This window comes from Accipiter gentilis, chromosome 5, assembly GCF_929443795.1.
Source record: "Accipiter gentilis chromosome 5, bAccGen1.1, whole genome shotgun sequence".
Taxonomy (NCBI): Eukaryota; Metazoa; Chordata; class Aves; order Accipitriformes; family Accipitridae; genus Astur; species Astur gentilis.
In genome coordinates, this window is record NC_064884.1 from 28640153 (window position 1) to 28667332 (window position 27180).

At 41.9% G+C, this 27180-nt stretch overlaps 1 protein-coding gene across 9 annotated transcripts in view; it reads right to left on the reverse strand.

Moving 5' to 3' along the window:
* Positions 1–27180, reverse strand: part of HIVEP2 (HIVEP zinc finger 2) — a 142346-nt gene that overhangs the window by 16404 nt on the left and 98762 nt on the right. For all 9 annotated transcript variants that reach the window (XM_049800927.1, XM_049800930.1, XM_049800925.1 and 6 more), the window contains 3 exons: positions 9287–9331; positions 2367–7992; positions 1459–1613 (listed from right to left, as the gene is read on the reverse strand). In XM_049800927.1, the coding sequence (XP_049656884.1) occupies positions 1459–1613; positions 2367–7781 (5570 nt within the window). In that variant the 5' untranslated portion in view covers positions 7782–7992; positions 9287–9331. The remainder of the gene's footprint in view (positions 1–1458; positions 1614–2366; positions 7993–9286; positions 9332–27180) is intronic.

Sequence of the window (27180 nt, forward strand, 5' to 3'; positions counted from 1 at the left end):
GAAGGTATTAGATGGTAGAGGTGTTTTATAGAATGATCTGTTTGTTGCAGCTCACACTGATCTGAATCCTCCTTTAAGTTGCTTTTCTTAATACACTTTTACTCTTCTGACCTCTCATCAGGCAGCTTACATTAGTGCAGACTGTCTTCAGCTGGGTGATCCAAATTCAGAAATGATACATAGTGGGAAGCAGGCAAATTTTTTACTTCAAAGTGGTTGTGAGTTGAAGCAACAGCTCTTTAAAGCTCTTGTAAACACAGGCGCACCCCTGAATTTGGGTCACTCTTCTGTGGCCAGCCTAGCGGCTTGGGTACTAGGACAACATACAACTAGAGACAACAGCCAGGATCAGGGTGTCTGGGCTAGCATACTTATAGCAATCTCCAAAATAACGTTTTCAGTCTTTCAGGCAAGACGTAGGCTATACTCCTTCAGTGTTGCAGACTACAGAGAAACACCAATGTTCATTTCATGGAGACTATTCAAGTGGAGCCAAAACATATAATGTTAATGCAGGACAACTGAAATTTTAAAGGGTACAAACTGACAGGAGAAGGAAATGGATGTACAAATTTCTTACATCTCCATCCTGACCTATTTAGTTACCCTAATAAAATAGTGCTGTGAGACCATCTGACTTTAGTAAGAATGAAAACCACATCTTTTTCAGCCACCTGACTATTCACTATTAACAACTGGCAAATTAATTGCATCATGTCAGAATTCTGTAAAAGAAATTAAACAATATCTTCCATTTTAGAGTACACTACAGAGGCAAACAAGTGTCCATTTCATTTGCTTTTTATAACAAGCTTCAGAAGCTTCAAAACAATGTTAATGGACTTGGAGGTCTCCTATTCCCTCTCTCTGTTATTTGTTTCTGTTATCCCTTGAGCGACAGATGGCCATGGTAAAATAAAACATTTTATCAACCACAGATCACAGAACTATAGATTAGGCTTAGATATCATAGATTTAATTGTCATCTTACATTTTACCTCCAAAATCCAACTTCAGTAAATAATAAACATTACAAGATTAAGAGTAAGCATGCCTAGCTAACCCGTTCAAGAGAGTGGAGGTACACAGACTCTAAAAATGGAACAATATCCTCATGGAAGCCATTAAATAAAGAGAAATGGTATACATAATATCAAAATGTTAACCATTTATCCATTTCTTTATGACTTAAGGAATGAAAGCAACAATTTTCTGGGAGTGCTCTCACACAGATGGAAAATATAATTGTTCTAACAGCAAAGTAGAGCCAAGAGTAAGTATACAGGTACCCTGCAGATTGTTTTAAGACTGACATATGCATAAAAATGAAGAGGCTTGGGAGCTACAAGACATGGCAGGAATACAGGAGACTGTTCACATCCTAATTCATTCACATTCATTCTCAAATCTCTTTAAAATGACAGGCTGAGCTTGAAATTTCCAGTTGCATTTTCTTACCCTCCTTCAAAGATTTTAATTCGTATCGGCTCAGTTTGTTTGGATGTAATGTCTTTATCTCCATGAATGTCTCCTTTTACTCTTTCTTTTATAATATTCCCCACTACTTTCTTTTCAAGCTTGCTGCCAAACAAGAAGAATGGCTCGTGTTTCATCTGTAGAACAAAGTCAAGGAAGGGTGTTACTGCTGGAGCACACAATAAACGCACACTTCATTTCAAGTACTTTTAACATTCCAGGTCAAAGCCAAACTCTCATTTTGGTGCAACTTTATAGGATGAATTAATTTGTCCCGCTTAATTTGATGGAGAATAAGACAGGGGGCAGCATGGACAAAGTTTTATGACACTCTTGACCGAAAAGACAGCACCATATCTTTCGTCAGAAAAAAATAATGGAAAATAGAGATGGAAAAGCCTTAGAAGGTAATTTATTGCCATTACAGAATTTTCCCTGGCACCATTATCTAACACTTAGTCCATGAGGAAGAGTCAGTATGTAAAAGACATTAAATGGATCTGAAGATCCTTACTCAATTTTAACTTAATCTTTACTTATGAATGCATGTGGATGTTTCTGTCTGATAATGTTTGAATCAGGACATGGCAAAAAACAAAGGACAAAATAAAAGGAGATAATGTATCAGGCTCTGGCACACATGAAGGGAGGGCTTTAAAAGCCTCACTTTTACATCTGATTTTGAAAATGGAGACAGAGACAGCAGAAGTAGTAGAGCTTGCAGAAGGGTAAACTGAGGCTCAAAAGTTGTCATGGGAAGACGTCAATGTCTGATTTCCCAATAGGGAATCTTTTTTTTAAAAAAAATCATTAACTTACATTTCATAGTTTACTAATATTTTCTCAAATAAAGGTATATGAATTTAATTGTATTAAAACCTCTGACTTACCTGAGCAAACTGCTTCCATGCACTTGATGATGTCAGTTTACCAGCTCCAGGTCTATGCATAGCAGCCAGAGTGTAGATTTCTGTGGTGTTTTTTTGCTTGGACCTTAAAAGTGCTAAAGTGGTCTTTGTACTTAGCCCAGATGGGTTTGGGTTACATGAACTTATACACCATGAAGCATAAACAGAAGACTTGAGGGTTGGTTGCTGAACATAATTGGGTTTCGTATAGTTTAAGAAACACCAGCTCACAGTAGTAGTAGTGCGCAGACTTGGGAACTGAAGGATCTGCTGAAAATCTGCTACGTCTGTCAGCAGAATGGTTGAGCCTGTGACTTTCCCACTGGTATTGGATGACATCTGGACTAACATCCCAAGAGGCAATTTTTGATGTTTCAGTTGGTCTTCTGGCTGAATTTCTCCTGGTGGCAATGAAGACCTCTGTGGACTCATGCTCATGTCTGAGGCTGTTTCATCCACATCCAGTTCTTCTGGTGAGTCTCTTCCTTCAGAAGGGCCACTGGACTTCTGCCCTGGTGATGTGGAATCAAAACTGGAAAGTTTCTCCCTGCTCAGTGGGAAAGCATCAGCTGTTGGCATGCTGACAGGCGGGAAATCTTGAGATGATGAGGATGACAGCGGTGAAGAGGATGACATGGATGGCAGACTTTCTTTTGGCTCGGTAGCACAGCTCTGCCTTACTAGTTGAGGCTTCTGCACTCTTGGAAAATCTTTCTTTATATCTGAGTTAGTTAACTCAACTGCACTTAGCTCCTCAACTATCTGCCCATACATTTTTTCTTCTTTGACTCGTTTCTGCTGCTTGGTCTCCATGAAGAGCTCCAAGCTGCTGGCAGGTGAAAGCATTCGTTTGCTTCCTCCCAAGGTAGAAGCCATGTCAGAACTGGAAGGCAAACACAGGGGAATTGGTGGCTCCAGTCCAAGTGATAGTGTCTGCGGCACTTTCCACAAAGGATATTTTTCTAGCCCTCCATGCTGACCCAACATCTGAGCTATGTTAAATCCAATTCCTTGCATGGTTGCATTAGTTGCCAATGTTCTTTGAGAAACAGTCTCATCAACTTTACAAATTACAATTGCAGGACTGTTGCTCTGTCCAAGGATCTGGGAAATGCTTGTGTACATGACACTACCGTAAGATGGCACATGGGTTTGAATCCTGACGGGAACAACTGTTCCTGGCAAAGACTGTACAGATCCATCACTTGGGGAGTCAAAATCTGTCTGAAGATGCTGCTCAGAGGAGGTATCTGTTGGTTTAATGCTATGGTCTGACTGGTACTTAGCAAGAGTATTTTTTGAATACTGCCCAGATGTTCCTGAGTAATGCTGGTATGCTTGCTCTTTAGCGTGCACATAATCTGCTGGTTTCTTTCCAATAAGCTCTGGCACATGTTCCAGGTGATAACTTGGAGGAACGTCTGTTTGGAAAGGCTGTTTGACATAAGATTTCTGCAGCTGTTGTACAAAATGATGCTGGAAGTGTAGAGGTTCTGTGCATGACTGCCACAAGACAGGCTGCTGAGATGGTGATAAGTGAACCATGCAGACAGCTGGATAGGGGAACTGAAACATGGTGCTATGAATAGGGGGAAATGGGACTTTTTCCTGATGTGCAAATAGCTGCTGCTGCTCTGATGAATGTTTGTTAGGAATATAAGGTGCTTGTTGGATCAAGGGAGTCCTTAACATTTCTGGGCTGTCTGCAAGAAGAGCCTGTTGCTGGGCAAGGTGGGACGAGCTATTACTAAGCTGAGCACAAGAGCCAATAGCCTGTTTTCCAGAGTCATCCACCTGAATGGGCTGAAGTACAGAGGAAGGGGAGTGATGCCAGGCAAGCTGGGAAGAGCGAAGACCAGCCTGTGCATGTTCCATCTGCTCCTGCTTTATACTTTGTTCTGTGCTCTGATCAGTCTGGGAAATCTCTGGAAAACCACTGAAGGAAGCCTGGCGAACCAAGAAGCATTTCTTCCTTTCTCGGGATGGTGACAGTGCCGTAGTAGATGTCCCAGCTGAAGAGGCATGAGACAGGTTCCCATAATCAAAGGATTTACTTCGGATCTCTGGGATTTCAGCAGCATGAGGACAGGGCATCTGTTCAGATGAGCACCGCCTCATTTCCCTCTGATGGTGATGCCCGGGGACGGAAAGTGAGTAAGCACCAGCTGGAACTGTTAAAAACTCAGACTGTTTTCCAAACTCATCTTGTTTGGGAGGCGTGATGAACTTCATATTCTCCTCTCTTTCAAAGGACATTGAAAAACTAGAACTGTGGGACAAATTACTTTCTTGGCTAGGGCTGCGAGAGAGGCTTGTACCTGTGGACTCAAAGCTGGATTCTCCAGAGGAGTGCTCCATGTCAGCCAGTCGTAAACGCTTCTTTTTGGGTGGTAGCTTTTCGGCTGGAAGTTGAGAAAGGGTTTCACTTCTCTGGGGCCACTGGAATTCTTCGGTGGGTCTCTCCTGCTCTTTACTCTGCACTTCTTTATCTTTTTCAGGCTTATCTGGCTCCTCTGTGACACGAATTTCAGGTACCTGTATATTGTGCTGGCGAACCAGCCTGGGCTGCATATGATATGGCTGAGGCTGTTGGGATGGAGACGGCTTACCGGTGTCAGCATTTTCCATTTGTGGAACTCGGTCTGGGCTCATTGGGGACTCACAAATCTCACTCTCGCATGTTTCAGATGGTGAATAGATCTTTTCCTGCTGGCATCCAATATGTTCTGTAGATTCAGACCTTTCAAATGAGTTTGGCCTGCTCAACGAATTTGTGTGCTGAATGACAGAGATGACATTTCCAGGGGGCTTTCTAGCCAGTGATTCTGCAGTCTTTTCTTGCTCTGCAGTTAAAGATGAGTCCTCCAGAGAAGCTGCCGGACTTCCAGACTGCAAGTAAGGCCTGCAGATTTCAAAACGCTCTGCATGGCAATGGGCAGCATTGTCCAGGCCTTGAAGGGCAAATCCACTCCTTGGCAATTCCTGAATTTGGGATTTGGGATCAAAGTCCAAAGGCTGAATTCCACCAGTGGTGCCAGTTGTACTGCTGCAAAGCATGGGACTGTCTTCCTCATCTCCAACACTCTCCTCTTTCCTGCGCTTTCTGTTTTCAAAAGTTGTTCCAAGCATGGATGGCACTGCCTGAGATTGTCCAAGTGGATCAACAAAGTACTCCCCCCCCTTGTTCATCACACCTAAGGATGGCGAGTCCCTGTAGTTCTGCTTCTGAGCTTCAAATTCTTCCCACTTTCTGTAGTGCTTTCCACTGGCATCATAGTCATAAAAGGTCTTGTCTCCTTTCTTCTCTTTTAAGGATGGTCCTTTGTCACCTGCTATCTGTCTGTTGGAAGCAATAATGATATTTTTCCCTGGCCTTCCATGATAGTCCAAATCCAAGTGCCCCTCCTGCACAGAGGGCAGTTCAAAGGCAGCCTGTCTTCTCAACATCCTTTGGTGGGATATTCCCACTGTCCCAGGGTAAAATACATCATCTGAGCCAGTCATCTTCTCATCAAATGAATGGCTTCCTCTCAGAGATGGGGGAATACTTAGGCTGTTTGCAGAAGAGGTTGGCATGGAGTTACTTCTAATAAGAGGAGAGGAATCTACTGGGGGCTCTAGAAGGACTGGCACGTCACCCTGTTGACTGACTTGGTACAGGTTGGATTCACTTTTGATGGATGATGTGGTGGTCTGGGATTGTCTAGAGTCTGTATTGCTGCCTGGATAAACTTGTGTAGATTTAATAGTGCTCAAATTACTGGAGTCAATGAGTTCTTCTTTATTTGGAGTCAGCTGAGAAATATGCTCCTCAAGCATCTTGATATCTAATCTGTTATTTAAAAGAGTTAATGGCTCTGCTTTGCCCTTTCTACCCATTAAATTGTGTTCCTGATTTGTTGTAGCTACTGTTAGTGCTGTCCTTTGATTAATCCTGTAGAACTTCCCAAAGATGATCTCTTCGTAAGACTTTGCATTAGTATTTGGCGGGCTAATTTGCTGCTCAGCACTTTCTGAGCGGGAAAAATAACCAGAGTCAGTGCTTCCTTTACTGTGTGGGCTCAGGAGGTTTAACGACTGCTCAGAATCTTGCCCTTTTTTCTCTGACAGTCTTAGTGCAAGTCGCTGTTTAACTGTATGAGAGTCATCAGACTTGGTACTTAAGGATGGGTTTTGCAACATATCAGAGCCAATATATGGTGAACTCTCACTGGGTAACTGAATTCCACTTTTAGGGATAATCAAAATGGGCACTTTCATTGGCCCCACCAAGGACTCTTCCATGGAGGAGTGAAAACTGCTCCTGCTAGCAATGTCCAGGGGGAGCTGCGGGATGGGGCTCAGTTTGTCAGACCCTTCCACGAGAAGTGGGGTCTCCTCATCAGTGTCCGTGCTCTGCTCGCCATCTGAATGTATTTCAGCTTCCACGTCGATGTAACTGGCATCTAGGTCCAATTTAGAGACTGCTGACTCTGTGAAAGGTACCAATCCTGCTTTAATTGCATGGGCATGTGACTTCCTGTGCTTGTAAAGGTTGCTCTTCGTCTTGAAGGAGAAACCACAAGGAACACAAGGGTAGGGTCGCTCCCCAGTATGCGACCTAATATGTTTTTTAAGTACGCTAGGTTTGGCACAAGCCCGATTACAGTAAGGACAAATGTACTTGCCAGGCTTTTTGGGTTTGTGCTCCTTTTTGTGAGCATCTTCTGATTGTTCTAAAGATTTCTGTGAATACTGGCTGTATGCAGGGTTCAAACTTGAAATCTTCTTCCTGGAGAAACCTCCGCTATGGCTATGCATATGAAAAGGAAACAAGTCCTCTGAGGCAACTGATTGCAAGTGGCTAGGAAACTGCCATGGAGGGCCTTCCAAGCTCTGATGTGGCTTTATGTTGTGCAAGAAGCCTTGTGGCAATGAATGCTGTGGGAAAGAAAGTGAATGTTGACATGAGTAAGGACTTGGACGATGCTGTGGATATTGCTTCTCCGTGACTTGCTGTGCAGCTTCATTTGATGATACCAGTTTCCCAGAACTAAAAAGTTGTGCTGATGCTGTGTTTCCTATTTGCTCGTGATCTATTTGTGGTTGCCTCTGTACTTCTTGATTGCCAAAAGTGCTCATCTTAATAACAGCTGAATGTTCTTGCCTCCATCTACTTGGTACTTTAGCAGTTTCTCCAGACCTTGAGGTAGCTTTTTGCCCTATAGCTGTGTCCCCAGAGTCCATTTTGTTACACAAGGTCTTAAGTGCTAGTTCACTTGAAAGCTGTGCAGACACATGGAGTGTGTCCAAAGCTGTGCTTTTTAAAGTTTTGTTGCTCCCATTTTTCCAGGGCTGTTGCAAGTTCACAGACTTTTCTTTCTCTTTGGAACTTTCTACGCAGTAGTCTATAGGCATTAGATTTGTGTCTGTACACTAATGTGAGTATTATACAGTTCTGTTCATGGCAGGAACTTTCCTAAACAGTTTATTATACATTTGCAAAGACTTGTTATAGCATTTGGACTTTTTCCATTGTTATTAAATACTGAGATGCAGAATGACCCAGAGATACTTGTGATCTACTAGAGCAAAGTTCTCTTCATCTCTTCCATGGTGACACAGCTATCTGTATGGAAAAATCAAAAAGAAAGAAACCCCACACACCAATTAATACAGCCATGCTAAATTACATTGATGCAGTCAGTTGCACTTTTATTAAGCCTTACATGAAAAGTATTGAGGGACTTAAGGAAAGGTAACTACATTTCACAAAACTCCCTTTTGTGAGCAGACACAGTAAAGACTGGCTCCAGAGATTGCACACAAGCATAATCACTACTCAGTAAAAACCCTAGGAATAGGAAACAGAGATCCATACTTTCCAAATTAAACAGTAGCTTTAGAAGGCTTTCTGGGGACAGTTTAAAGGCTTGATTCTCAGAAAGTCCACTACCTACTTTCAAAGATTTTTCAGTAAATCACTGTTGAAAATAGAGTCCTAACACGGTGGGCAGTGTTATCCAGTATTACTCACCTACAGTTCAGACATGCACTTTAGTCACTTGGCCTTCCTCTGAAGTCAGAGGAGGGTGATCAGTGCTTCCAGAGGAGAAAGCTTTCCATATCGTGATGGGTGCTTCAGACATAGGGCATGTCTATGCACTTGGCCGTCCGCTATGGAGGATGCTTGTTTCTCACTATCAGCTAGGCAGAAATCCTAGATGACTGCCTTGGAGTATATATCAAATTTTAGGATGGCTAAAGTGAGGTACTTCTTACCTTAGATCATCTAACTGCTTTTACAAGAAGGTGTTGATCAGCCTTTTAAACTACTTTTAAACAATCAAAAAAGAGACATAAAATAAGCATTCCAAACACAGCACTATCTATCGGTACCTTTCCACATCTCCATTTTCCAATCACTATATTAAATTTTAGTAAGAATGTCTTTCTAGAGGTAAAACATGTACTAGAGAAATGAGCTACAACTGTGTTTATGTGACTTTAGCATTTTATATTTCAATGTTGAAACACTTCTACACATGCATGCTACACATGCACTTTTTATGCTTAAATACAATAGGTTTCCACAGTTCTATTATAAAGAAGAAAAGCTCAAAGGTATGATTTTCATAGACAAGTACACCATTTGAATTTGAAGAACAATGTAGGCTTCCTGCTTCCGTATTATCCAAACACAGGACATTTTCTGGGTGAAACAGTGAGAATTATAAAGAAAGACAGTCATGATTTTACAATAGCATGGCAAAGGGGAAAAAAACCCAGTATTAGAGATACTGGAATATTTTTCATTCCTACAGTGGAAAAACTGAATTTGGCTTGAAGAAACATTAACAAAGTGCAGGAAAAAACACTGGTAAGGGGAGTACATGGGGTTTTTTTCAGTATAAAACAATTACCTGCATCTTCTAGGCATCTAATAGGCATGACTAGCTTCAAATTTCCTGTAGAAAAAAAAATACAGTCATAAGAAATTATTGATATTAGGTATTGATGCTGAAGAAAGTTTTTTATTCTTTACAGTAGAGGCCTGAAAATTTCATTTATCCATCCACTGGAAAAAAATCATGTTGTGTCTTAGAGGTCCGAGCAACCACATTTTCAAGAATATGATTGTGAGTCTTTTTAAAGTATTTAGGTTTCTACTGTGTAGATGAATAAGTGCAAGTCTAAACTAATGCAGTCCCACCTTCCTGAATTGGTAAAAAGAGAGCTGCCAATGGCCCTCTTCATTGCTACACCTTTGTTAAGCCTGGATTATCCCTGAATCCCATTGGCAAATCCCCTTTCAATGCCTCTCTCCAGCTAATACTTTTAGACTCCAGGCCTCTCATTAAATGTTTCAGGGACCAGAACAAAATCCTGGTCAGGGTGTCACCACTCAGGTACAAGAAAATGTAGTGAAACACAAGTCGGTTTACAGATCGGTTAACACCAGTGGGATACTGCTCAAGAATGTATGGCTTCCTTCGCAAAGTGGAAACCTACAGACCAAATACATGGTTAAAAGACTTCTGTGAATGCCATGATTTGCCACCTGTCTGAATATCATCAGTCTGCAGGCTACTCTCTGTATTGCCGAAAAGACCAGCACAGAGAACAGGGAGCCTGAACATCATCTCACTACCCTAAAAGCATTTCTCCTGTCAAAGGAGGACTCTCCCTTCCAGTTTTCAACAAATCTTATCTTGAAAACAGATTTTGGCTTTTGTTTCATTAAAAAGGATGTTTGTTCAATTGCGATAACAAAAGCAACAATTATGGCTCTTCTTTATGGCTTTTGTTTGGGACAAAATTCAGAACATCTCTGAAGAAGAGATCTTTAGAAATAGCTGGAGCATTAGCTTCAGACTATGGGATATAGGCTGCTATAATGATCCTCAATTCGAAACAGTCAGAAAAACAGCTAGAGCACTCATGCTTTCCCATTGAATAAAACCAACAGATGATAAAATAGTAAGTCTATAAAAGAAAAAAATCATCAAAACTTGAAAAATAATTTTTAATTCTTTGTAATTAATAACACTTTGAAAGAACACACGGACATTAGTAAAGCCCCATGACTTGACATAAGTAGACTCACTATTGTGCCACCTGTTATCAATTATTCATTTAACAGTAGAAATAACATATCAGTAGTGAGGACAGCAATAGATAATGGACTGTTGGTTTAGTCAAATATGGATAACATATTTTTAAATTGTAACTATAGAGAAATCCCCTATAGGACAAAATAAAAGCAGGCTATCAAATACAAACTGGAACATTTTAGGTCATAATGTCATTCAGCTTTGATGCACTAATGGCTTTTTAAATAACTCTCTTGTCTGAGTCTCTATAAGAAAAAAGAAAAAAAAGTAATCCAAGTAAAACTATTTAATTTTCCTAATCCGCTTCCTTAAATAAAAAGCGTCACTACAAATGGAAAAAGAAATCGTTGTGTGGGATTTACACTATATCAGAAGTGGTTACCACAGAGCAGCTCTGCAGTGTCTTATGAGGGAATGGCAGGTAAGTGGCAAACCATTTTCGGCAGGTGAGCTAAACTGAATTGCAGGTCAATAATTATGCCAACATATGAGCAGGGATGTAAAGGAAAATGTGTGGCTTGAGAAGCAGAAACAGGGACAAGAGGGAATGTTCCTCACTGAGAAAGTTATTAGCCATCTTCAAAGAAAAATACTTTTCTCCTCATTAGGCAATTTTGCAAATAGTGAAGAAGAAATTTCTAGAAGATGGGAGTACCCCTTCTGTTCCATACTCCCTCTACCGAGAGCACCTTTAGAGAAGAAATCTGCCAGGCATGGAAATGTGACAGCTATGGTTTTATTTGAGCAAATGATGATGCTAATATACTTCCAACAATTTTCTGTTCTGGACTGAGACCTCCTTTACAGAGTTCAAGCCACTCCATGGTCCTGCTATTTTCAGAACGTTCTACATAATTTTTCAGCCTACACTATGAAACAGGTATAGACTAATTACAGGGATTATTGATGGCTTGAGTTTGGTCAGAGTCATTCTCCTGGGGAAAATAAATCCCTTTCCAGAACCAACACAATCATTTCTGGTTTGGTTTGAGCTGCCATCCATCCTGTGTCAAAGATGGCTTTAATATTATTTCTTTCAGTTTCCTTCCCCCCCCCCTCCCCTCCCTAATGGGAGACTGGCCATTAGACTGGAGAAACCTAAGACACTGCAAAGCTAGTTTGCATACTGTCTGTTTTTTTCCAGTCAAACCTCTATCTCATCTGCCTGCATCCACAGCCTAGCTTAAGCTGACAACAGATCTCCATTTTTCAACTGATTAATGTTTCTCCTTTAGAAAACACTGTAAATACACTTTTCAATATTGCTCTTCATCAAACATATACTATTCAATAGACAGAAACTCCCTATATTTCAATACTACATATTTCAAACTAAGGAACTAAGGATGATAAAAATGCACATTTTCTTTAATACCTTTGGCATGGTTCAGCTCCGCTGGAGTGACTAAGAGGAGCCCACCTACACGGATCAGAAGCCGTACGGGAGTTGCGCTGAGCACATCGTTTGACAGGAGCTGCAAAGTCTTGCCTGGCTGGGGGCCAAGCCAGGTTTCCCAGTAGGAATGTGGCCTGGGAACCAGCTCCCCCAGCCACACTAACTGCACTATCTGCCTGCCTCAAACCAGGACATTTTACTTCTGTGAAAACTTTGAACATGAGAAGATTACTGGGAAACCAGGAGCTGTATTTATGTCAGATGTACCTACTAAATCAAGACTTTTAAAACTTTCTAGAAAGGAGCATTATCCTGTCGCTCCTTTTCCTACGGTGCCTTTGTGAGCTCCATGCAGAGGACCTATATCTGATTGACTGCAGAGCTCCAAGATTATTCCTTCCTTTCTTTTTTTTCTTCTCTTTTTTTCAGATCATTAAGATGGTTACACTCAACAGCCTTAAAATAAAATTTGGCAAAATACAACTTTTACTACTTCTCAATTTGTAGCTCATATTACAGCTCTTGCAAGTGAACAAATTGGAAGCTTATGTATTCCAGGCTAAATCCTGAGTGCACCATACAGAATAAATATTGACTCTAGCGTAAGGACTAAGGGTCAGATCCAGTCCTGTTTTAAATCTTTTCTGTCCAGCTTTGCCAGCACAAAGCCGGCCTAAAACCACAGTAACTGGCCCCTGAAGAATTCATATTCTATAGGGCAAGCATTAGCACAGACAAGCTGCAGTGGGTCCTATGAAATCCTTACACTCATGCACAGACCTCTGCCAAGACCCTTATTAGGCAAGTCTAGTTTATGTCTGGGATAAGCCCAGCAGCCAAGCAGCCTTACAAGAAAGAGAGGCCACCTCTGAGCGATTCCCCACCTGCAATTGAGAAGAAAATTGCCTTGGCCTTTTGAGAAGACAGACAGCACACCTTTGGCTTGCTGTCCTACCCCACGTTTCCCTCTGTCCCGCTAATGATATTCCCCAAAGAGCTGTTCGGTGTTGACATCCCAGTGAAAAGGAAAAAGTCTGGGAACCCTGATAAAACATGGATTTACAGCTTCTTCTGCCTAGGCAAAGTCATAGGTGGGCTAAGTCTGAAGAAGAGCTCTCAACCAGCATTCAGTGTGCATCTCTGAACTGAAAGATTTAACTGGCATGAAGATAGATAAACATTTGTTCATCCTTCTTTGCAAGGTTCTGTATTCATTCATGGGCTGAGGATGTTACGTAGCAGCATAGCAGAAGGAATGCAGTCCTTGGGGTATATACTTTTGGCGTTTTACACAAATGAAAAAAAAGATGACCAACTGCAAGCTTTTTATACTAGTTGACACCAGACTTGCAGTCTTTGAACTGTACTTACTAAAAAGATAAGGAAGAAGAAACACTTCTTAAATTTCCCAGTTTTGTAAAAAGGCTTCCCATTCTTGACCAGAGAGATTCTCTTTGCATTTCCAACAGCCCCTGGTTAGGGGTCCCATCGGACTGTGGTTTTGTAGCTGGCCTTCTACCTGTCTATTTGAACACCTCTAGGAATGACTATAAATTCCTATGTCAACCACTGGCACTTGGCAAAGTATTGAATTACTGGGGAATGCAAGGATGCCTGTGCTTTTGCTGCAGTTTGGCAGGAGTTATAAGACATCCTTTTACACATGCAATTCCAAGGTGCCAGCCCTTTTGAAACAGGTTGGGTGTATTTATTTTAATCTACCACTTTCTATATTGTAATTGCTGTTGTTACTTCTTCACATTTGAAGATACTACTCTAATTTGTTCATTTAATTCCACCCCAGATGTTCTGCCTGCCCTCTAGATTTCCATGCTTTATTGAACGTATTGCCATTCTCCAACACCAGCCAGAGAATCACAGTATTGAAAATACCCTGAAACATTTAGAATAACACATGTATTTTAAATTTGGGCAGCTGAACTAATCATTACAATGTAATTTTTTAAATGCCATTTAAAAGTACAAAACCAAATATTGCTCAGCAAGTACACATAGTACACTGTGAATTTACTATTAAATGATCAAACAAACTGTACTAAGCTTACGTGAGGAGAAGCTACAGGACAGGATCTGTTCTCCATTGCTATGTTGGGTAAATACTTGTGTTCACATGGATTCCCCAAGAAGCCAGGAACTGAGGGGACTGACTGAGAGGATCCAGTTACAGATGCATCAAGGGTAGACTGCAAGCTTGTTGTGACCAAACACCAACTTCAGGCTTTTACGCTTAGGTTTTTATGAATGCACATTTGCGTCCCTGGTAGTTGCTGGTTTCGAGGGACAGAATCTGTGCACGTAAAACTAGAAGTGGTATAAAACCTGGCATCCTGATTTGTGTAATTATTTCAGTGCTTGCACTAAATCTGGCTCATATTTTGAGAACTATTCTAGAATCTCAGCCATTGAGAGATGGCATATAACAGCACATTTTAGTTAACTGTAGTAGTATTGATTATTTCATTCATTTTAAGGCTTTACCAAACTTAGCTTAATCTTGTTAATTCAGATAATTCAAAACATTATCTGAGAGCATTACCTGAGTATGTTGGAGAAAATAACTGAAACCCATTCTGCTTAAAAGCATGCTGAAGCCAACTAAAGATAACAAATAAATAATCAAATCTGTTGTACTCTTAACATTCGTTAACCTTAACTGTAGGAACTTACACCTGTCTCAGACATTTCATATACATGTTAATGGGTACATGCCATGAAGAAGAACAAGACTCTGTTTCCCTCCTCTGAATGTGATCCTACTGAATCAGAGGTCAGGCCTGCTCTATCCCCTCTGTGGTGACCTTACAGAAAAATCAGGTATGAGACAAGAGTCTCCTATTTGACTTCAAGGAGCTTTGAAAAGGTACAAGGTTTGACTCAGAACAACTAAAAGGAGACAAATTATTCCAACAGCAAGTACAAGTAGAGCCAAATTCTGTTCTACATTATCTTGGTATGAATCTGAAGCAATGAGTTGCAAATCCAAGGACATAATTACAGATTTATTCCTCATGAAAACAAGCAGAATCAGACATCACTTAGGTTTAGGCTCTTACATCCTACATACTAAGTATTTGAGGTTATTTGTTACAAGGTGAAAATAAACTAATGCAACACCTCTAACATGTCTACAGAGAAATTCGTAACATATATTGCAATAAATGTTCAATTACATGGTAGTAAGAAAACGTGAGTGATTTTCTTTAAGAGATGCTGGCTTGTACCATAAATGCTTAGAGCACAGCTGCAGCAAAACACTCAGTTTTTGCTATGTTAAGTATCTCAAATATAATTTTAAACTGCCACTCTACAGAAAAAAGAGCACCCCCCAAAAAAACTTAAATTCAAGTTGAGTGTATTTTAAGAAGCCATAGAAGAAGCCTACAGCAGAAATGCCTTAACACTGACCTTTTCACTATAATGACAAGGATTGCTCACTCAAAGTACATGACTATTTCCTGTTTCAGCATCATACACAATGTACACATTACTACCAGATGGAAAAAATGTATAAAAAAAGCTTTCACATTGCCAAAGTCCAGCTGAACACAGACTTATTTCCACAGGATGACTATTAAAAAAAAAAAAAAAAAAAAAGGCAAGAGAAAAGGCTACACAGGAGCCAAATTCATCTTAAACACTTCCTTTATAGGCAGAAATTTGCAAACAAATCACAGTTCTCCTTGAATGGAACAAAAACCTTCTATCAAAGAGATGCCAAAACAGCCAACAGGACAAACAATCTTGTCAGTCAATTAGCAGCTAACTGATCTCTCTGATCCCACTGCTTTTAACAGAGCAGGTAAATATTTTTGTTTCTGGTTGCCTAACCTTGCTGTGCACAGAAGAGTCTGTCAGAAGTGCTTAAGCATGTCAGATAATACAAAATCTACCTGTTCTGGCTGACCATCTTCCAGTGCAGATACTCTGAATCTATTTCTATACAAAAGCAAAGGATTGGGATTATTCAGATATGAAACTAAACAAGAGAATTATATAAACTGCTAATCTTCTCACACTGCTACTTATTTCCTTGGGGAACAAGTTAAAAAATGAAAATGGATGAGTAAAGTACCAATCATTTCCCATGTGGACCTTAAAATGTGATAGCGGAGCAATGGCAGATCTGCCAGACAGCACTTCCAGTGTTATTAAAATTTCAGAAGGCAACAGAAGTATCACAGTCGTTTTGCCCCTCTCCCCACCCTTTTCTTTTGAATTATAGTATGCAGTGACTTAAAAGAGTGAGAGCAGCTCCCATGCAGAGAACAGTCAGAAACAGATGCCCACCACTAAGGTCCTCTGTAAACATTATTTTGATGGCTGAAGTTAGGTTTATATGATGCCTAATCCCATTGGTCGTAACCTGCACAAGAATGAGTTTCTCTCGAAGGTGAGTTAAGTAGTAAGTAAACAGTATTTACTAAATGCACATTAACAATGTACAGTAGTATCCAAAGCTGTGCTGAGCTACAAATGAGCTCTTAATTCTTGGGCTGCTCTCTTCATCAGCAGAAACTCAACTCTATCTCACTTTCTTCTGAGCCACAGAAATTGAACACAAGGATACTGTGCCAAACCATAGAAGTGTGAAACAGTTTCTGATCACTATTTGTAGAATTACTTTTTTTTCCACACCTGCATTGTAGAAAAGAAATGGAGCTTTGGCCCTGCTTTTGGCCCCAAACTATTACCATGTAAACGAACAGGCTTTACGTACCCCTCAAAAGACTAAATACCCAAAATCTGTGAAAAGCAAAGGCTCAGACACTAACCAATGATGCTATATGATGCCATTGGGATTGCAATGAAAGTTTTGCATTTCCAAGAACTGGTGAAAATTACTGAGATTAAAGAATTTTTTCACAACTCAACACAAAGAAACGTGTTAATCAGAAAGGGTAATTTCACACCTTATAAAGGACAGATTAACTAAGCTATGAATTTAGCAGCACTTGTGAAAGATGAAGTGTATGCAAAGAGCAAGATTCCTGTGTGGACGTGGTTTATAGTCATTTCTATATTAATAAAATATCATCTACAGTAAGAAGGGTAAGAAGAGTGTCACTGGAGAGTTCAAACTGCTAAAGTTGTCAGATGTAACAATTTTCCTAACTGAAATGACACGCAAAGGCTGAAATGCCTCTTGGTTTTCACACAAGAACTGCAACCTTGGGCAGCCACTGGGAAGAACAGACCTGTGCTGGTGAAGTCCCTGCTAAGATACCATACAGCTTCTCCCCAAGTTTTCCCAGGAACAAAAAAAATATAAAAATTTGTGTAAATATTGCATCATTTTTAGGTACAAAGTAACTATTATTCTGTTGCCAAGTGGAAATATTAGGCAAATATCAGGCCTTTGCCTAGCTTTTTCATCTTAGAGGGAAAATATCGCTGAATTTTCTGGGAAGTGAGACTTTTTTAGTTTAAAAGTTATGCAATCCTAATTATACAACAACGGCAGATTTTGCAAACAGCTATGCCTCCTTTCACACCATGTCAGAAGAAGCCACTTGCATTTCACATGAAAATACCAGTCTCTTTCAAACACTTTTCTTGAATGAGCAAATGCACTGCCTCTGACGGATGCCCTCACCCCAGGAAGAATTACATAGGAAGACATTTATAGTATCTGAGCTTACGTTTGTTTTTCACTCACACCAATTATTATACAAGCTTATTTTAAAACCTGTCATTGTTTACTAAGCCCTGTGGTCACCACATGTCAAAACAAAACCAGATGCATGCTAAACATCAGTAGCATGTTCTTACCATTTTTTTTCCATGTTTTGCACCCAAAGTGGAATGGGCTTTCACAGCAGTTTTATTTCAATCCATTCTGAATACTTTGTTAAAGTTCAGCTGAGATCAGCTATTAAGCCACAAATCCTATATATCGCACAGATGTCAGAACAGTCACTATTCTGCAGCCAAAATGTTTTGTTTTGACTAGTGATTCAATACAGGCATTTCGCTGTAGCAAATCTAGTCACTTAGCATTGCCTAAAGATTCTGACCACTACAGCTGTAATACAGGATACTTTAATTAGACTGCACATTTAAGGATGCTGCTTTCTTTACAACCCTCATGATGCCTAGCAGGGGGAAAAAAAAGAAATAAAAAGCTCTTGAAAATTACTCTGGCCATATTTTACAGTACTTCCTTCTTTTTATTGCATGAAGTATTGAAAGTCAGTATGTACAATATCCAATTGCATCAGAACACCTCTTAAAACATTCAGTAAAATATGCATACGCTTTCTGCTGCATTTTGTAGGTATACATGAAATTTCACTCTTTGCAGTTAGGTTTATTTCTGCAAAACACAAATCAACTGTGTTTATTAACATGAGCATCACTCTCCTGAGTAAGCACCTCTGAAAAGATGAAGGTCAACCAAAATGCCTGAAGCCACATATAAAACCTCTGTTATTCCACAGGGCTGTATTGACATTTGAGGGGCAGGCCAAGCTGACGGCTCAGTTACAGATTCTCAACAAGCGCAACACAATAAAACCCAAAACATTTCTTGGGAAAGACAGTGCTCAGGTTTCATGATGACTTTATATCAGACAAGGTTAGACCAGGGTGCGGTATTACAGGGCATTCCTAGCACAAACAGCACCTTAAACTTTCATATATGTATGCCACATCACACCAACTTTTGAAAATACTCCAAGGAAACCTGCAATATGAAACCATTATCTTGTACTTAGTAAGTGGCACAATTGGATGCCAAATCACTCCTACCCAGGAAAAGTTGAAGTAAGGACAGCAAAAATCTTTATTGTGAGAGCTCGGCAGGCTCTAAGAGGACATTTTTAGGGCTGATGGCCTACTGAAAGGGAAAACAACTGCTACTCAGCTCTAGAAAACTCCAGACAACTTTGTACAGGGTTCTCCTTCTCCTGCATCATGCTTGGCACATTCCCCCAAATTTAGTTTTCTTTCCATTGTCAGAAGTAGAAGTGAAAACAGCTAACAATCTGGCCCAAAAGTCTCTTGTGTGCTTGTGATACACTGAAGACACTTGTACACTACGAACAAAAGAAAGCATCAGCAACATACAATCATAGAATGGTTTGGGTTGGAAGGGACCTTTAAAGATCGTTTAGTTCAATTCCCAAACATCCCCTAGTCCAGCCCTCAACATCCCCTTTACAGACATGGAAACGAACCCACAGAGTATGGACAAGCATATAGGGCTTCCTGTTTACTAAGCTACACTTAAACTAATTAATTACTAAATGTTCCTTGGGAAAGCTCCTAACAATCTGAAAAACTGCACTGCAAACCAAAAGCACGTAGGCTATCTTCCTTAAGACTAAAGTGCAATGTTTTAGCATTCAGACCACCTAAGACAATTAATCAACTTGCTTATTCAATTGAACTCTTCCCCTACTTCTCTCTTCCTAGCCCCCCAGCAGGATTTGAGGACACCCTGTTCGCCTGGAGATGGTGAATCACTACAAGCCAGCAGGCCCACTCGGTTCCTCAAAAGACACAAAAGGTGTAAAAATAGCTCGTACTAATGAAGCAAGTACAGCGTCAGCAGCCAGATGAGCGTGGGTGATCAGATAAGGGTCTGTTGTTGCAAAGGGCAAATTATTAAGAGAATGCTTCTCCCTCTCTCTCTTTTTATTAAGCTTTGTTCCTTCTTCGCTGAAACCAGCCCTCTGCAATGCCTGATAAATGACACCTGACAAGATTGACTCCTCCAGTAATTGCAAGTTTCATACTGGTGCAGGAAGTGGTGCCTCACTACGAGCTGAAGGTACGGTGGAGGTGTCACTAAAAAAATATAAATAAAGAGAGGCAAAAATAAAGCCTAAAAATAGCCAGGACTACCCACTGAGTATGACTGTGTGGGTATGTTTAGCAGGTCTCACACCAACTTTTCTTGTTAAAAACACAATCTTACCTTTAGGCAAAACAGCTTCCTGTTTCTAACATAACTTGAGAACCTTGAGAACATGAGGGGGGAAATTCAGATTTTAAAATTGTCCCTTTTTCACTGAGATTACAAAAAGATTAAATGTGAAAAGACCAGGTAGATCTTCCATGTGGGTTTTGCATCCTGACATCCCATAACAAATGGATGAGAGTTTGCTATTAAGACATTCTAATACAGCCCATTGGACCAGGAAATAGATTTAGAGGCAAAACCAAAGCTGTACCGGCAAACTTCTCTGGGGACTAGAAATGAGACTCTGGGAACTGAAGGAAGGGGGACATGTCCTATGCCAGCTGTGCTGCCTGAGCCAGCACTGCCCTCGAGAGACGGCTGTGCCCCACCAGAAGCAGTCACATGGGCCTAAAGGCTGGTGAGATGCAGTTGCACTTTTACAGCCCTGCTCTGCAGGTCTCGTCTACTCTGAGGCCAGTTTACATCAATTTACCAGGACAAAGGAGCTTTTAGGAAGGGTGTAAATATAACTTACTCCCATTAAGGCACTCCTATGCTGCCTAATAAAGTGGCACAAGTATAAATGACCATCTGGCCAAGTGATAGAGTTTAGTATCTTATGAGCAATATCGAGAAGCACTTCCAACCGCACATTTGAATTTCTGATTCCCAAATACCTGTACTTACAGGAATTAATAAATGTGCCTTTAAAGTGCTGGCGCTGTACCTGTGTGTGTCAGCTGGCGTGCACACTGCAGTGAGCGGAGACCAGCGCTCAGAGACCACATGCTGTCTCTCTGCTCCACTCAGCAGCAGCCAAGGGGGTACCATGGAAGAGGAGGGCTCACGCCAAGTCCCGGCCCACCTCCGCACTGCCGGCGCTTGCTAGCCTTGCTCCCAGTGCCATGCCGACCTCGCTTTGAGCCCACTGCTCACCCCACCTCACTGTGTCCCGAGTGCCAAAACTTTCATGGGTTTAATTGCAATGGGATGAGCCACAACTGTGTTCAGCGTAGATGTTCAGAGATGCTCAGCAACCTCTCTTTCCAGGGCAACTCTGTGTTTCTGCACAGCATGAGTTTTGTTCCCCCTAACCCAAAAGGAAGGGAAACCAGGTCCCAAGGACTCTCTTAAGAATGTCTGCAACTGTTTGAAGTACATTACTGCAATATTACTGCTGGAGGTAATACACATGCCAACCTTCTAGTGCTCCACATGAGCCACGCAAAGAAATGGTCTTTTCTACACTTATGGTTTTTCTATTTAATATCGTGACTCCTTTGGTTTACATGAGGGGTTTGTTTCATTATTATGCAGCCTTCCTGTGTGGCTCCAAATACCGCACATCAGTCGTTCCGGGGCCGGGGTTAAACAAAAATGCACAGGTTTATACCAGACCTTTTCTCTCATTTGCAACAGGAAAAAAAGCCCACTGTAAGACATAGCCAACTTCACACGCAAGATTCAATAAAAATGATTATTCTGACATCACAATATTTATTTTCTTCTGATTTTAAAATTTTAAAAAGAGTAATTGAAGGTAATAAGATTATATTTTTAAAATTAAATCCAGTGGGAAATTGAGAGCATGCTCTTTTCTTGATATGCTGTGATTAATTCCCATTGATGTAACCATTCTTTGTTCAGCATCATAGTTTTGTCTTTTCATCCTACGCCTTAGCAGTAAATTTAATAGTCACTGATTTTTTTACTAGAATAGATAAACATAGCGATGCAAGAGAAATCAGCTGATGATATGATTCTTCAGACAATTTAATTTTCATCTGAAATGAAGAGTAAATGTTATTATATTAGAGGAAATATGAATGTAAAAATAATTATTAGTAGGTTTAAATACTGAAGACCATACTCTGGCAGTACATTTACATAAAGTTAATAGGAGACAGGACCACGTACCCTCAACCACTGTGGGGTTCTTAAGTTATAAAGCTAAAAGCGTAGTGATCAGAACTTCAGCCTATGCCCCCACTCAAATGTGGAGCAGAAATTCTGTTTAGCAGTAATATATTACCTATCTTTTTAAGACTTCACCTATTTAAAGAAAAATGTACAAAGGAGAAGATGACATTAAAAAAACAGCAGGAAAGCATATAAGAAAAGTGAAAAATTACCTCCGCTGTACACTTAAGAAAATATTTGTTGTTAGACAGTATTTTCCAAAACTGTGTAGAACAGACCGGTGCCTCTTCCCCAAAGCTCTGCACCCCAGGGCCAGCCACACACGGCGGGCAGAGCCCGGCAGTGGCCCCCCAGCTCCCCGCGGCCTGGGGGCACCGGCAGCGCCGCCGCGCTGTGCCGGGGGGCCGCGCCGGCGAGGTGCCGCCTCAGCCCCCCTACACCCACACGGGCCTTCGGCCTCTGCGCCTTCAGTGCCCCCACAAGAGGCAGCTCGAACCGTGCGCAAATTCAATTTAAAACCAAGAAACAGGCTGACTCAGAGTAATTTGAGGAAAAATGGTAACTTTTCAGTCAGACCCATGCCCTGGCGGGTTTGCTGTGCAGGGGCACAGCCGGAGGATGGGGCAGGCAGCGGACAGTCACATGTAACATGGCGGAGCAGGGCAAGGGCCTGCTTGACCACATCCAGCCCAGCCCTGTTCAGCACCAACTCCTTCCTTCCCTGGGGGCTCCAGGGCTGCCGGCTCGCCTTCTCCTTGCCTTCTCTGCTGCCCAAACCATGATGAGGATCCACTGGACCGATACAAAGCCCACCCACGGGGGGTTCAATGGTACAAAAACTTTCTGTTTTCAGTGTCACATACAATACTTGGTCACAAGACGGGCAAGATAATCAGCAGAAGTAAAACGAAACAGGATGGTAGCTCTTCTTTTCAGTAGGTTCCTGCTATGGGCTTTCTCCATCGGCCAGCGTTTAAACTGCGGGTGTTGGAAAGTTATTGTCCCGAATGCAAGTAAGGCCCTAACTTGCACCTCCTCAAGCTCGTGGCACAGGTGGGGTGGGAGACGGGACGTGGTGGCTGACTGCATCTCGGGTGGGACAGTGGTCCCACAATGGCACTTCCTACAAAATGAAAGTCTACAGTCAGCAACAGCACCACTGAGTTCGCACCCTGGGGTAGGGGCACCCCACCGCAGGCAAATGGAAGCAGTGGGCGTCCGGGATAGCAGGGGAGGCTGCGACGGGAGCCATGGGAGGCAGCATTAAGTAACAAGGGGCTGCGTTATCTCACATCTTCCTACATCCTGCCGCAGGTCGCTTTTCCTGCCACAGCCTCCTCCCTCCCTCCCCTACGCAGTGTCACTTTCACCGGCGCGCGTTCCCCTCCCACTCACCAACGTGAAACGCGCACCATGATTTATGTCACCTCTCCAATCTGGCCTGGCATCTCTGAGGTGCAAGCAATAGATGCAGTCTACGAAAGGTTAGGATTAATGCTTTATTGGCAATTACAGCAGGCAAGCAGCTCAGGTCATAATGCAATTTTTTCCTCATGAAGACCTGTAGGAGGTGGGAGCAGGTTGTCACAGGCCTGGCGCCTGCTGCGTGCTGACATATGTCCTCACTTCTGGGCGAAAGGGCAGGTCCAATTAGGTGTCTTGTATTATTAACGTTCTGCTGCTTCATCTGTTGATAACGTATCCTCCTCTCGGCCTCTCTGTGCCCCAGCTTGTGTAACGCACCGGCATCGGTGGAGGCACTGCTCTACCCAGGAAAGCTCGAGCGGAAATCTGGTGGAGAAGATGGGACACCTTCCTTTTGCAGACCCAAGCAAGGGGCGGAACGGCCGAGAAGTTGAACAGATCACTGTAACTAGGATCCTCAAGCTAAAAGATGAGAAATATGAGATATCTGCCCTTCCGGCAGTAATAATTACAATGTATTATTAACAAAACTCAGGTTTCATCATTAACTTGACTCAGGTTTCAAGAGCTGATCTCACCCTAACCATCCTCCAAATTACATCCAGCATTTCCCTCAGAGCTGAACCAGTACCAGCAAGGAAGGCTGCTGGTAACTATTACACTGAAGAGAAAGCACAGGTAAAAATGAGCTATAAATACCACAATCTAACAGGTGCAAAAAATTACAGACAGATTTTAAGTTGCCTGAACGCAGGGTGATCTCACCACTCGGATCTGAACCTTCCAGAAAAGACGGAGCCTGTAACTTCAAGGCAGCTGAGAGGAAAGGGCTCACTGTCAACACGTGCTGCATACGGCACAGCTGACGTGACTCTGCTTCTACAAAGGATTGACTCCACTCCCCTTAAAGGTGTCAGTAAATTCACAGCTCCTCTCTTGGATCTCAAAACATGAGGAAGGCCACCTACATGTTTGCTATAATGAAGTAGCCAACTGTCTCAGTCACGACCCAACTGCTGTACTGAAAGACCCTTGTTTGATTTTGTTCCACTACCAAGTTCGTCATCAGAGCAACTAAGATCTTCAAAAGTTTTTTCTCAGCCTCCAAGTGTGAGATGAAAATGACATTTTAATTGTGGATGAGTGAGGTCTGCTTGAGTAAAATGACCCCAATCACTTGGATGCAACTGCGTAACAAGCACCGCTCTTCTAGCAGGGAGCCTAATTGCTCTGCTAGTACCAACAAAGAGCTGCCAGTTCATTAGAGCAAGCTGGACAAGCTGCTTTTTGCATCTTCACGAGCTGGGAGTATTTGATGGCAAAACCGTGATGGATGTTTGATCCGGAATTCAGCCTCTGATTTCTGATCAGCAAAACTTAAAAGCAAGGAACCTATCAGTCAGATATTTTTCTTCATAGCTTTCTTCAGGGTAACAATTTATTCTTCTCCTTGATCTGTTCAAGGATGTCAAATCAAATCTTAAGATAGGATTTAAAATTCTATATCAACCTGCTTAGCAAAAAAAGTAGCATGAACAGAACTGATGTGAACTAAACTGCAGTTTCACATGACATCTGGAAGATGCTGGCAGTTACGTTGCTATCCTGCAGCCTGACCATACCAGGACCTTGCCAGAAAGTGCAAAGGGCAGAGGAAAGCCAGAAAAAGGCCAGCAGAGGTCAAAGGCAGCCACGCTTCCTGCTGGCTGCTCAGAGCAGGTTTGGACAACAGGTGACCAGGCAAATGGCAGAGGAAGCATACTTCCATCTTGTCCAATGGGGAAACAATTTGCTGAATCGCACTAAAGACGAACGTGGCAGCTAGTCCTGCCAAGACATCCAGGAGGTCCCTTTGCCTGTTGCAGTGGCCCCCAGGTGCAGTTCTGCACCCCTTTTGTGAGCCCATGCTGCTGTGCTCACATTTGCCTGTCCACCCCCTCCTTCCCTCATCATAGAGCTCAGAAAAAACCATTGCCTTGCTTTACACTTTAAGAGCATCTATTTCTGCTTCTTTTTCCTTCACAACCATCTTTAGACTGAATGCTTTCTGAATGGAAAACATTAATTTCAGGCAGATACCTGCCTCAGCAAGTCTATCAAGAGCAGCTTATTTTCTCCAACTCAAACTCCACCAGTCAATACGTCCACATACGGGCTCAGATACATCTGCATAAAGAGGTCCATTTGCCTGATTTGCCTGAGTGTTTGCTAATGAATGCTTGGCAGTCAGAGGGACACCACAAGTGCATCCAGTTTTTCTTCATTTTTTTTAAAAGAGGTTACTTACACCTTTAGGAACAAAGCTTTGTTGAGGTTGCTTATAAAATGCACCACCCAAGGATTCAAATCCAAATCTTAACATTGACATGAAATTTAAAGGTGCAAAAAAGAGTAAATTTTTTCCCCCCTTTTATGCAATTTGAATCAGCTGGTGGGAAAGTTAACAGAAATACTCCACCAGTGAAATGGAAAGTGGATCAAGCCAGTACAACGTAAGCCTTCAAGACAGCGGAAAACTCCACGAGATGCTCTCAGGAAAATCACTCAAATGTAGTGCTATCCAGTGCGCTGAGGGCTCGAGTAGGTCAGCTCTTTGCATAACCAGGACCATGCTTTGCTTTTCACTGAAGGTGTTCATCAGGATTGGATACCGAAACCTTCTTTTCTGACCGGTCATGAATTAAGTAACTACAGCTGGTTTCCAGGATCTCTTTCGTTCCGCTAGCAATCTCACACAGAAACAATAAAAGTACTGACACTATAAATTAGTTCTAGAGGTATCATTTTAATCACAAAGCTGCTGCAAGGTATTTCTTCTCCAGTAGCAGTAACAGTGAGTTCAGGAAGCACAGAGCACCTGCCAGCATTAAAAGCAGAGCACTTCTAAAACCACAGGTCCCAGTTTTCAAAATGCTGCTTGTTACAGGAATTTCATCTATGCTAACACTCTGCTAGAGCAGTCCAGGTAGTAACGGCAATAACAAACACCAAAGAAAAAGTTAAAGGAGCACTAATATAAATGGGACAGCATTGTTCACTGACAAAAATTTTTAAGTCCCAATAGTGCTGATTCACCCATGAGCAGGTCTGGATTTATAGCAAAGGACAGAGTAAGTGCATGACTACCCCACAGAAAGTTTCTATTTCAAAAAGTGTCTGCATTGCTTCAAAATCAAGATCATGCCACTGAAATTCCCACCTGTCCAAGATTTTATTTCCTCGTTTTTTTTTTTCTCTCCACAGTGAACTGAGCTGCTCTAAGATTATTTTTCTGTGATTTTGAGCAAAAGCAGATACAGAAGGAACTGTGGGCAAGCACTGAGGGCATCAAGCCCACAAGAGACTTAGCCTTTGTCCCCCTTGAGAAATGGATACAATGCCAACTTGAGTGGACTCTGAATCCTAGTTTTAATTAGAGAGAAGGTGAAATCAGGTAAACCTACCTCTTGCTCAAATACTATTCTTTCCTCAGTATCCCTGCGTTCTCCAGAAAAATGGTCTTCTCCCTGTTGGTGACCACTTATGCAGGCACAGGATCCAAACTCTTTCTCACTGTGTCCTCACCATCTGCATGTTGCCTACCTATTGACAGCCTCCAATAAAAGCTTCCTTTAATAGTTGTCCTGACTCACAGGTGGGGGGGAGGGAAGCTGACCTCGCTGCAGCATCAAGAGTCTCTGACGCATTTTGGGAGGCTGTGGTTTCGGGTCTGAAAGAATTCAGCCTTGTTTTCTACTAAGTTTCACACGTTTAACTTCCAAAATACCACCCTATAGCTCCATGTCCATTTGCGACTTGATGTTGTTTAGTGGTTCGACTTAGCACTATTCAGGACTTTAGCCCTACGCTTGGCAAATTAGCAGTACTCACCAGCAGAAGAGAGTTTCTCAGAAACGCAGCCACCCAGGCTCCTGGCTGGCTCCACCTCTTGTCCACCCACTCCCAGTTTCAGACATTTCGCATTCCAAAACTGGAAGTGTCTATGCAACATAAGGTCACGATATTGCACAATGCGCTCTGCTCCTTCTAAGAGCCACT